Consider the following 11,278-nt stretch of genomic DNA (forward strand, 5'->3'; position numbering starts at 1 on the left):
TGCTCGATTCCCAAATATTGAATTTATTCGAAAATCAATCTTGAATATTGTACCAAGTTAATGTTACCAGGAATGATATCAGTACCGAATCCTGAATTTTGTGATTTTGAAATACCAAGTACCGTCCCATATTTTTAAATGCAGTACGGTTTGGTTCGGTATAAATAGAGATCAACATTTTGGTAGAAAATGACTCACTTTCATTATTATTTCCATTTGTTTTTACAAGAAGTTGACATAATATGTCAAGTCAGCAAAAATGGCCACTAGTATAAACTAATTAAAAAGAAAAAAAAAAACAAAAATAAATAAACATGTAAAAATAACAAGTTTGCATGAAAAATCGGGAGCATAATTATTAAAAAAAGCATCCGTAAAATAAACAGTTTTATGAATTTCTTACAAATTCCACTTTAGAGAAATAAAAAACTGTTCTAAAAAAATTATTGTTATAAAATAAAAAAATTACATGGAAATATGAGATCAAAATACAAAAAGTTTAGGAAGGAAGTAAAATTCGTAAAAACTTACCTAAACCTTTTTCTTTTTTTGTTTTTCATGTTGTGTTTCCTTTTTTCCGTTTCTCAACTTTCTTCCAGCCGCATTACACACGAAATCGCTGCTGGACCGCCATCGCCGCTATCTTCTCCGATCATCGTTTCACAAAGTCTTCCTCGACACCGTCAATCTCCTCCGAGGAATTCAGGTAATAAATCGCACAAGTCTCGCCCTTTCTCCCACTAAATCGCCGCTGGACCCCCATTTTGTGTTTCTAAGTTTTTTGAACTGAAAACCTACTCGTCAATATACACGAACTAGTAAATTATAAATATTATAATGAAACGACTGGAAACTATGAGTAGATCAATGACATATGGAAACAAAGAACTTTTCTACCAGATATGTATCCTTTCGATTTTGCTTTGCATATAAGGTGTTTGAGAGAATTCCTTAGTGGGCTTCCATGCAATTTTACTTGGCATTGCTTACAGTATGGTTTGCATCTATGTTGTCTGTACCCTGTGATTTGTTTTGATTTCTCGTGCTTCATGATTTATTTGGCATTTGTGGAAATAACAGAACACCATTCAAGAAACACACTGTGTATTTCACGACTAAATGTCTGTTAAGATGCACATAATTGAATTGTCAATTTGTATCACATTCCTAAAGAGGTGACTCACTGTGCTTTAGAACACCAACTTTACAGGTCCAATCATTTCTCTAGTTTGTAGACATTGTTTTGCCAAATTAATTTTCAATATGTGCTTCAATTTCACAATGAATTCCAACACAATAATTCGTTAACATATGATTATGAGCAGGAAAGGTTCACAAATTCATCCCTATAATCAACACACCTTCTATCTTACAAGTTGATCAAGATGCCTCAAGTGAAGATTATAGCTAAGAATTTCATGGACATGGTGTCTTCCTTACCTGCCATGAAGCTCGACAAGCTATACGAGAATGCCTTCATTTGTGAAGCTATTCTCAGGTTATCTCTTTAAGTCCATCACTTTTTCATTGTTAATATATGTTTGATGTTTGATCATTTACACAATGTGTTAACCACGTTTTGTTGTTCAGGTCTTTGCCACCATTGGCCAAAAAGTATGTTCTCCAGTTGTTGTACATAGATGTGCCTGTGTCAGCCAGTTCATTGCAAGAATGGGTTCTTGTTGATGGTGCTTCAAAGCATAGAGTTGCTGTTGATAGACTCATTCAATTGAGAGTATTTACTGAAACTGTTGATAGGTACATGTGTTTGCTTAATTCCCTTTTACTTATTTCTTTTTTCAAACAGAGTTCCCTTCACCTATCTGGTTTATCTTTTGATGGATGATTTTTAGTTCATTAGATCATTTCCTACTTCATTTTCCATTCAATTCAAGATTATATAAAGTCTCTCCCTTTTGAATTAAGTCTATTTGCTCATGTCCTGAATTGTGTCTGCAGGAAGAAGGAAGCCACTTACAGGTTAAACCTGATGTTTCAGATGAACCTTCGGAAGCATGTTGTTCATGGGTAAGTCATATGACTTGAATCACTTAATTTAGTAAGCTATATGAATGTGTCTCGTTTTGACTTAATGCAGAAAGAATGACTTAATGGGAAAAAAGCTTATATACCTCTATTGTTGAAACTTGTATCCCAACTCATCTCCAATGCTGATTGCTTATGTGTGTGTGTATGTATGTATGTATGTATGTGACATATGAGGTGGCTTTTGTAGTGGTGTGTTGCCGAGAGAACCTATGGCTGCAAATATAACAGTAAGACTCCCAAGCTTAGAGGAGTTAGACAACTATGCTGGTCAACAATGGGAGGTATGAAACCTTTGTATAATCTTTTTATGTAGTTTGTGTTACTTTCATTAAATTGTGAAGAATATATTTCGGTTTCTATCTTTAATCATTTTGCAGCTTCAGTATGTTCTCTTTGATGACTTGCTATTGTGGCAGTTTAGTGTTTCTTGCTGCATCTCATAAACTCTGCTGAAGTTGAGGTTACAACAAAGAGCATCAGTCCTTCCATGATGAAAGTCTTCCAACGAGGCCTTTTAAGTCAAAGGTGGTTTTTTCAAATTATTTCTTAAAATTATATACCGTTTTTCTCTTTAAAGTATGAATCTTATGATGGTTGATTCACATTTCCATAGGGACAATGAAGGTTCTCGGCTCACAGAAAGTGGTTTTCAGTTCCTGGTATGAAAAATATGTACTTGAATTTATTTATATTCTGTATTTTATTAATTATTGATGTCCTTTTTTTTTGCATTACAGCTAATGGATACTAATGCACAACTCTGGTATATCATCAGGGAGTATATCAGTAATTCTGAGGTATTCATATTTTTTTTTTGCATCTGTATCCAATTTTGACAAATTTTTTTCTGTATTCTCTAAATACTATATTTTGAGTCCTTTTTGAACTTTTTATGAACAGGACAGAGGAGTGGACTCTGCAGATCTGATCTCATTTCTGCTAGAACTTAGCTTTCATGTTACTGGCGAGGTATCAATTATTTTTTTAAAAAAAATATATATTTTAAAGCATACATGTGATTTTTTTAATGTAATATACCCAAAGGAGGGTTTTGGTTTTGCCGGAATTGGAATTCAATTCCATTCCAATCTCCATGTTTGTGGAGTACGGAATTGAAATCAATTGGAATTCACAAATTCCTTTGACTGATGGATTTCTACTTTCCATCTTAAGACCCATGGAATTCAATTCCCTCCTTACAGATACTCAAATACCCTTTTAACCCTAAAATTTCACAAGTCAATAGTAAATACGTGTTTCCCTATTGAGGCTGATATTTTAATTTGAAAACAAAAACAGGCATATAATATGAACACTTTAGACGAGATACAAAGGATAACAGTTAAAGACCTTGCAGACTTGGGACTCATCAAACTCCAACAGGTGAATGCTCTACTACATTCTTTTTCCCATATTTTGTAATGCAAGAAATGGCAATGTACTTTCATGTCCTTTTTTGTCATTTTCGGGTCCTACTTTCATTTCTTCCTTTTACAGTTACAGTAGCACTGTGCTTTAAAAAGTCTACCCAATTATAGCAATTTCATCATTTTTCACTGCTGTAATTCGGTAGATTTTTTAAAATACAAGAAAGAAAAATTAAAAAGTAAAAAGTAAAGTGTAGATATATTAAAAAATCTATTTCATTGGCATCTTTTGTTTCTGTAGGGGAGGAAAGATAGTTGGTTCATTCCTACAAAATTGGCTACCAATCTCTCTATTAGCCTATCAGATGCATCATCAAGGAAACAGGTACAATATCTCTAAATTCCTGTTTGATGATTTTATGAAATAAAAAAAAAAGTTCCCATATGCTGATGTGGCTACAAAATTCCAATATGTTAAAATTTTCATATAGGAATAAAAGGATTGTTTGCATATATATATATATTGAGAATGTTGAAAAGAATTATGATTTTTATCAGCTGATTTTGTGCTGGTTTCTAGGGATATGTTGTTGTGGAAACCAACTTCAGGCTCTATGCCTACTCAACCTCTAAGTTACATTGTGAAATCTTAAGACTCTTTGCAAGGTACTCTCTTTATATTTTCTACATGTTCTATTTGCCAAAAACTTCACATTTTTCTTTTATTGTTTACTTGATTTCTTTTTTCGAACTGTTAAAATCATATTATTTTTTGTTAGTTACGTTATATGGTGGTTGATTTTTATCACACGATAAATTGTGTAAAACCAATAACTTTCTACAATGGATAAATTGTAGTTATTCTAGACAGAGGATTAATATTTTTTATGTATAACTTGCGCAGGGTAGAATATCAACTTCCTAACCTGATTGTTGGATCCATTACAAAAGAGAACCTCTACAAAGCCTTTTCAAATGGCATTACAGCAGACCAGGCAAGCATCAAACATCCAAAAAACGAAATGTAATTAATATTTCATGAGTAGGATTGGATTAATGTTTTTTTTTCTTGATTTGCAGATAATTTCATTTCTTCAGCAGAATGCTCATCCTCGTGTTGCAGAAAAAGTGCCATCTGTACCTGAAAATGTCACAGACCAGGTTACTCCAAATTTCCCATTATCATAATCTTATCTTCAAACAAACATATAAAAAATAAATAAAAACATGTTATTTGTGTTGGGTTGATATTTTAGTATTTGATAAACAACAACAGATAAGGCTGTGGGAATCAGATCTAAACAGGGTAGAGATGACACCTGCTCATTTCTTCGATGATTTCCCATCAAGGGTAAGAAAAAAGGGTTAAATGCAAAAATTAGCAACTTACTTTCATTTTTTTGAAAGTTGGATGCTATAAAAAATTAAATAAACAAAAGTAGGTTGCTATTTTACTCGTGAATTCTTTTTTTTTTTTTTTTTGTAGGATGTGTTTGAAGCAGCTTGCGACTTTGCAAGAGAATACAGCAGTTTGCTATGGGAAGACTCGAAGAAGATGCAACTTATAGTCAAAACTGACATTTATGCACACATGAAAGAATTTCTCAGCCATCAAAAATAGCTCTGCTCCCTTACTTTATTATTATTATTTTTTGATAAAGTTTCCAGATTTAGTGAAAATAATATGTGATATATCCGTTTCACTTTGTAAATCTGATATTTCACATGCATATTTGTGTATCATGGGGTTTTGCACTGATGAAAATGGTTAAATATAGCAATGTTGTAATGCATTTATGTAAATATTTATGAGGATAAATGGGTAATCAAACGTATTCCAACAAAAAATGCAAGAAATAACTAACTATTTTCATTTATTTCTTTATTATAAACCTCTTGTTTTAATTTCATTGTCGTATCGTATGTTACATATATTTATCAAATATTACATAAAGTAGTCCATTTAAAATTGGATAGTTTAAAATATGATGTATGTTTTAAAAAAACAAATGAAATTGAAAGTTTTTTTTTTTTTATTGAACATTTTATATATAGTACAGATAATAAACTAGCTAAACTTTTAAAAAAATGGATAGGCTTTACCATATAAAAAACTTTATATTTTTAATTTTTAATTTTTTTTAAACCTAAACTTCTTTTATTCCAGAAAACTCTTGCATATTTCTAACTTTTTCAATTACAGCCAACAAATTGTTTAAAAATTAAATTATTATTCAATTTCAAATTAGAATGCAAAGAAATTAATTAGCAGGCACAAAACCTCAGTCTCTAAAACCTTATGTTTGCCAATTGAAGGTTTTACATCTCTTATTGGAAATTGAATAATACATTGTTCAAAGATTTTGTTGACTCTGCTATTAAAAATAAGTTAAAAAAAAATCTAATAAGATTATTATGGACTATCGTCACTTGTAAAATTGAAAATGTTTCTAACAGAAAATTCATGAAAGCTGAAATTAGATACCAAACATATATTGAAGTTTGTAAGTTGTCTTTTCTTTTTGATTTTGAAAAACCATATAAGATACTAAGTTAACCAAGACCGTTTTTTCCCCTGCTGTAAGTTGTTTTTTCTTTTTGATTTTGTAAGTTGATTTTTGATCTATTGCTGCTTTCTTTGAACATTAGCAAATAGATTTTGATAAATGTTTTTTCTAACAAGATATTATTTCTCTTGAATTAAAAATATGAAATGTTTCCTTCGGATTATGATGTTGTAACATGAGCTAAAAAAAAAGTGTGTCAAATGTGAGTTTTTTCAAATAAGAAGTTGGAAGTTTTTCCAGGAAAAAATAATGTAAAACCAAAAGATCATCAGTAAACCAACTCAGAAAATAAGAAAATACATGGGTTTCTTTTTTTCTTTTTTTTCTTTTTTGAAAAAAAAATTTGATTTAACCAAAAACAATCAGAAAATACAGGTGTTCTATACAATTAACCCTTTAGAAAAAGGTTTGCTGTTAAAAAATGATTTTAACAATCGATTATAATTAATAGAAAAGACATTTATACCATATTAAAGATAACCCCAAAAGAAAATATGAAACCAATTGTCAAGATTATCTTCAACGAGAACTCCAAAAGCTTTGTTAACCAAACTCCAAATCTATACATAAATTTACCATCAGCAAAGCTTAAGATTCCAACTCACTCACGATACCAAGGGCAATACAGACATTTAGCGTGTCACCATTCAAGCATATCATATCCATATACATATTTACTACATACAATTACCAAACAACCCTTTTTTATGTTGCAAGTAAAAACTATCTCCACTTCAAACCCCCTGCCCACAACAAACTCTCAGGCCGGGTTTCATCTAACCACCAAATAAAGAGGGGTAGATACGTAAATTAGTCAATTTGCTTACATCAAATGCGAATCATAGGTGTCAAAATTTGAGTCAGGGACAACAAGAGGCAGCTTGTCTATATACATGAACAATCTTTTCAGATTTTCTCTTGTTATTGTGGCCATGTCAATTGTTTCCTTATAGTCAACATACACCCACAACTCCCCCGAGTCAACTCGCTTTAGACTCACCCGGCAAAACGGGCATGATAGCGACCTTGTACGCCTTCACAAAAATCAACATTTTTTTAAAATTTTTTTTATTTTGTTGCAAAAGCATAATATGCATATTCAATTATTCATTGATAAGATAAAGAATCATACCAATCGTTATAGCAGTTTGAGCACATGGCATGGTTACATTTTGGTAAAACAAGTTTGCCATTCATCTCCATGCAAATACCACATTCTTCTTCACGTTCAATGTCAACATCAGAACATCGATTATAATCTTCATCTTCTCTTTTCTTATACCTTTCCATGCATACCTTCTTCTGTTTTTTCTCTTCCGAATCACTCACACCACTTTGAAGTTGCATCAAAGATGGATATATAATACCTATCCATCATATCATCATCCTAAACATCAACTCCTTAAAACAATTAAAAAAAAACAACACCATAGTAGATGTAAAACACAATCTTCTTAAAAAAGATAGCACTGGGAGTGACACTCATGTCAATGGGACAAAAATAGATATAGAAAACGGTTTTGTTAAACTTTATAATTGGATATTAAATCATATATCAGTATACCATAGAATTCTCTTATGCTAGCCTTCCTTTCATGAGTAGACATGGTGGTGGTGCCATCTGCATAAACCTGTAGTGTATGCAAGCTAGAAACTTTATGAATGGAAATTGATCGAATCATATATCTCATAATTCATAAATAAAATGCTAGAAAAAAAAAGTTTGAATTTTGACCTGAAAAATCAGGATCCGCAAGAGTCCAAGAGCACCGGCCAGGTGGCAATCAGACCATTGAACGAAGAAAAGAAAGAACTGTGCAGCCGGGCTATAAGACATTCTCATCTGAACACAGGCACCATCATACTCCCTTGGGAAATCAGATGCCCTGCACCTCATGAACCAAACCATGGATTTTAGGGTTTTTTTTTTGAGCTATACCCTCAAATTGACAAACAAAGAGCAAATCGTAGCATGAGAATCAATGTTAATTCATACAAGTTGAAAGAAACAGATTAAAATTCAATTAGTCTTGGAATTTTTATGATGGAAAGCTGCTTTTGTTGATTAAAAATGGTGAGATACCTTTATCCCATATAGAAGCAAAGCAACCACTAGAGTCGAACATCAACCAGATACATGTGTATTTCTGACTATGAAATAACTCGTGAATCCATATATAAAAAAACCCCAAATTCATCTAAGAGATTAAAAGCCCAGAGACTAAATTGAAGGATTTACGAATAGAACATTGAATTTCGTAAAAGGAAATCACGAGAGGAAAAAATAGGGGAATGGTTGACTTCTTACAGAGTATTAGCATGTTGAATATCTGCTTCAAGGAGTTTGAGAGAATCCTTGAACGATTTTCTCATTGATCCCACATACATCTCTTTTCTATGTTTCTTCCACGAAAATAATTACACAAATTCACACACCATCTACTGAGATTCGTGATGACTTTCTCTCTCTAAAAACCCTAGAATTGTTTTCTCTCTCTAGGAGTGGGGTGAGATCAGTGGTAACTTCTCTCTGTTCTCGAGAGAACTGAAGAAGGAGAAGAACTGTGTCACTGTCAAGCTGACACGTGGATAAGAAGCTGGTGGAACTTTGAGTTTTTAGATTAATAGGATCTAGTGGTAATTATAATACTAATAATTGTATAAAAAAGAATTAAAGTGGTTATTATGAAAAGAATCAATTATATTAGATTATCCTTCAGTTCACTATTCCAAATAATTGTTTTGTTTTTGGTATTAAATTTATATAGAATTTCATACCTAGTCCCTTAAGTTTTCCTTAAGTAACTTCTCCTCTGATTTTGTATTATTGATTTGCATTTCGTCATGAATTCTGTTTCTTTCTTAACGTAATACCACTTATGTTAATTGCAATGTTATTAGCACATTTTTTTTAGGAAATTAAGTAATCTAACCAATATAAATGAACAATTTGATGACAATAATTAATTTTTTTTTAAATTTTATAAAATGACCAATTACTCTGGAATATCGTATTTCGGAGTGGGCGGTGATTGATAAATATCGTGTCCGGAACCTGACACCTATATATTTCGGTCTTAAAAATTGTATTTTGGACTATGTGTTTTGAAATAGTGTATTATGGAATAATTATGTTCATTTCGGATTTCATGCATTTATATAGTTTCTATATGGTTAAAAGTAAAAACCCATACAAAATTTAGATATTCCGGACTGGTTTCTCGTAGTTCGGACTTGTATATGCATTCTGGAATGAGAAGTTAAATATCCTCCTAATTTTTGTTCCTACAAATCCTCCTACCCAATTAAATAGTGACATGTATAACATTTAATACCCATTTATTGAAATTTTAATATACAAATATGACACATGTCATTATTTAATTGGATATGAGAATTTATAGAAACAAAAGTAGGAGGATATTTAATTTCTCTTCTGGAATACATAAAATTGTTTCGAAAGTGAAATGCAATTAAATTAAAGAGTAAAACTCACCTGATTTGTTGAATTAGTTGTAGATAAACTTAAATAGCTTTGTCCAAAATACCGGTAGCTAGAGCTTCAAAATTTCGCTCTTCGGAATGTTTATTTCTATTTTTGAGTGTCTCATATATATATATATATATATATATATATATATATATATATATATATATATATATATATATATATATATATATATATATATATATTTCTTGAGCTATTTTGGTCAAGAGACCGGTTAATTTTCAAAAAAAAAAAATATTGGTTATTATTTTTAAAAGTAAACTAGTATGTGGTTAGATTACTCAATTTTTCTTTTTTGTTACAACTATTGGTCGTATTATATATGCAAAGTATAAAATGTTACCAAATCCAGTTTTAGTGTACTGCTTCAGGCATAACAATTCTCAACCTACTCTAGATATTTGTCCTTTTAATATAAGGTGTTTGGATGGAAAAAATATAGACGAATGATCCAAATAAATTGAACTAAATCCATGAATCTAGAAATTTCTTGAACAAAATCCTAACAAAGAATAAGGGTGGAAAATGTGAATAATTATATCCTAAATTTTAATGATCTAATTGTCTTTGAAAGAAAAAAAATGTGTTCCTCGTCATGAACATGTTTGCTTGCGATAGTTGTGGGCTCTTAGGAGAATTGATGAAGTGCATTATTATTACTTGTATATCTAGGAATTATTTAAAAATGTCGTTGTTAACAATGATTGTACTTTTACCAATATGTATGGGTCCACGAGGCTTGTATTGCTCTCTCAAAACCTTGTTTTCATGTTTATAAAAATAAAGTAATCAACTCATCAAATATTAGATAAAGTATCGAAAAAATCACTTCTATGAATAGAGTTTAAGTAACATACTAACATTCAACATTAACTACGGATAAGCATTCAGGCTACTCGATGACGATTTAGAGTATGTGGATCCAGAATTCGGGATGTGGTGGGTTTAGCTCCATATATGAGACATGGAATTGGTGTCGACTTCAAAGTTGGGTCCCAAGTGAAATTGGATCCGTGATTCTTGATTTTTATAGATTATTATTTAATCAACTAATGTATTTGTTGTATATTTTTTTTAGAAACGGCTGAAATTTGCTGTATATTTATATTTTTGAAGTATTTTTCTTTTAATTTGTAAAAATGGTAATTTTTGACTTAGAGCCGGTTTGTTGTATATTCACGCTCAATAATTTTTATAGATTATAAGGGTTGACAAACTAGCTTGTAGCTTATAAACAGGAATATGACTTATACGGGAACTATAGTCTTTTTATGTAAGACAGAGACCAAGTTTGTAACAAAATTAAACAGTAGGGACCATCCGAGTTAAAAAAATAAATTAATTAAAAAATAAACAGTAGGGATCATCCGATGATATACAAATATGTGTGGTCTATTAATTTTTTTAAATATATAAAAAATAAATACATAAGTAAGAAAATTAATTAAAAAATAAATTAAGACAAAATTGCAAGTTTGGTCCCTGTGTTATGTCAAAAATTGGATGTTTGATCCAAAAAGTTTTGGTGTTGCACCGGTGGTCCAAAAGGTTTGATTTGTTGTGGAATTGGTCCAAAGGATTAACAGTCGTTTGTGCCCTCTGTTAGTGTGAGGGTATTTCTGTCAATTCACACCCCTTCTTTTAAAATCTTATTAAAGTAGGACATGCTTTGAAAAGATTTATGTCAAATGGCTAATTTTAATTTAAAGCTACAACTAGAGGGACTGGTTTTGCCAATTTGATACAAAATTTGGGTAAAGGGACCAACACGGTCATCATCTTAACAA

The 11,278-nt window shown here is 31.1% G+C and overlaps 2 protein-coding genes across 4 annotated transcripts; one reads left to right on the forward strand and one right to left on the reverse strand.

Annotated features, from left to right (window-relative positions):
- The first annotated feature begins 524 nt into the window (after nucleotides 1-524).
- On the forward strand, nucleotides 525-5,219 carry LOC111917253 (general transcription and DNA repair factor IIH subunit TFB2). Of its 3 annotated transcripts, XM_023912944.3 has the most exons (17): nucleotides 527-706; nucleotides 1,081-1,210; nucleotides 1,326-1,498; nucleotides 1,591-1,758; nucleotides 1,960-2,028; nucleotides 2,237-2,330; nucleotides 2,471-2,574; nucleotides 2,663-2,708; nucleotides 2,787-2,846; nucleotides 2,950-3,018; nucleotides 3,349-3,432; nucleotides 3,718-3,801; nucleotides 3,997-4,082; nucleotides 4,321-4,411; nucleotides 4,497-4,577; nucleotides 4,693-4,767; nucleotides 4,903-5,219. In XM_023912944.3, the coding sequence occupies exons 3-17, from the start codon at nucleotides 1,386-1,388 to the stop codon at nucleotides 5,035-5,037; spliced, it is 1,359 nt and encodes a 452-aa protein (XP_023768712.1). In that variant the 5' UTR covers nucleotides 527-706; nucleotides 1,081-1,210; nucleotides 1,326-1,385; the 3' UTR covers nucleotides 5,038-5,219. The 3 variants fall into 3 exon arrangements, 2 of the variants coding, with proteins under 2 accessions (XP_023768712.1, XP_023768704.1); XR_008231630.1 differs by lacking the exon at nucleotides 1,081-1,210 and having other exon boundaries at nucleotides 525-706; nucleotides 4,673-4,767; nucleotides 4,903-5,000; XM_023912936.3 differs by lacking the exon at nucleotides 1,081-1,210.
- Nucleotides 5,220-6,522: 1,303 nt separating this feature from the next.
- Nucleotides 6,523-8,569, reverse strand: LOC111917245 (E3 ubiquitin-protein ligase AIRP2). The gene is made up of 5 exons (XM_023912923.3): nucleotides 8,292-8,569; nucleotides 7,719-7,869; nucleotides 7,548-7,614; nucleotides 7,116-7,350; nucleotides 6,523-7,017 (listed from the first exon to the last, which is right to left on the reverse strand). Exons 1-5 carry the CDS (start codon nucleotides 8,369-8,371, stop codon nucleotides 6,807-6,809), a joined length of 744 nt encoding a protein of 247 aa, XP_023768691.1. The 5' UTR covers nucleotides 8,372-8,569; the 3' UTR covers nucleotides 6,523-6,806.
- Nucleotides 8,570-11,278: the final 2,709 nt, after the last annotated feature.

The sequence above is a fragment of the Lactuca sativa genome, chromosome 4, assembly GCF_002870075.4.
Source record: "Lactuca sativa cultivar Salinas chromosome 4, Lsat_Salinas_v11, whole genome shotgun sequence".
NCBI lineage: Eukaryota > Viridiplantae > Streptophyta > Magnoliopsida > Asterales > Asteraceae > Lactuca > Lactuca sativa.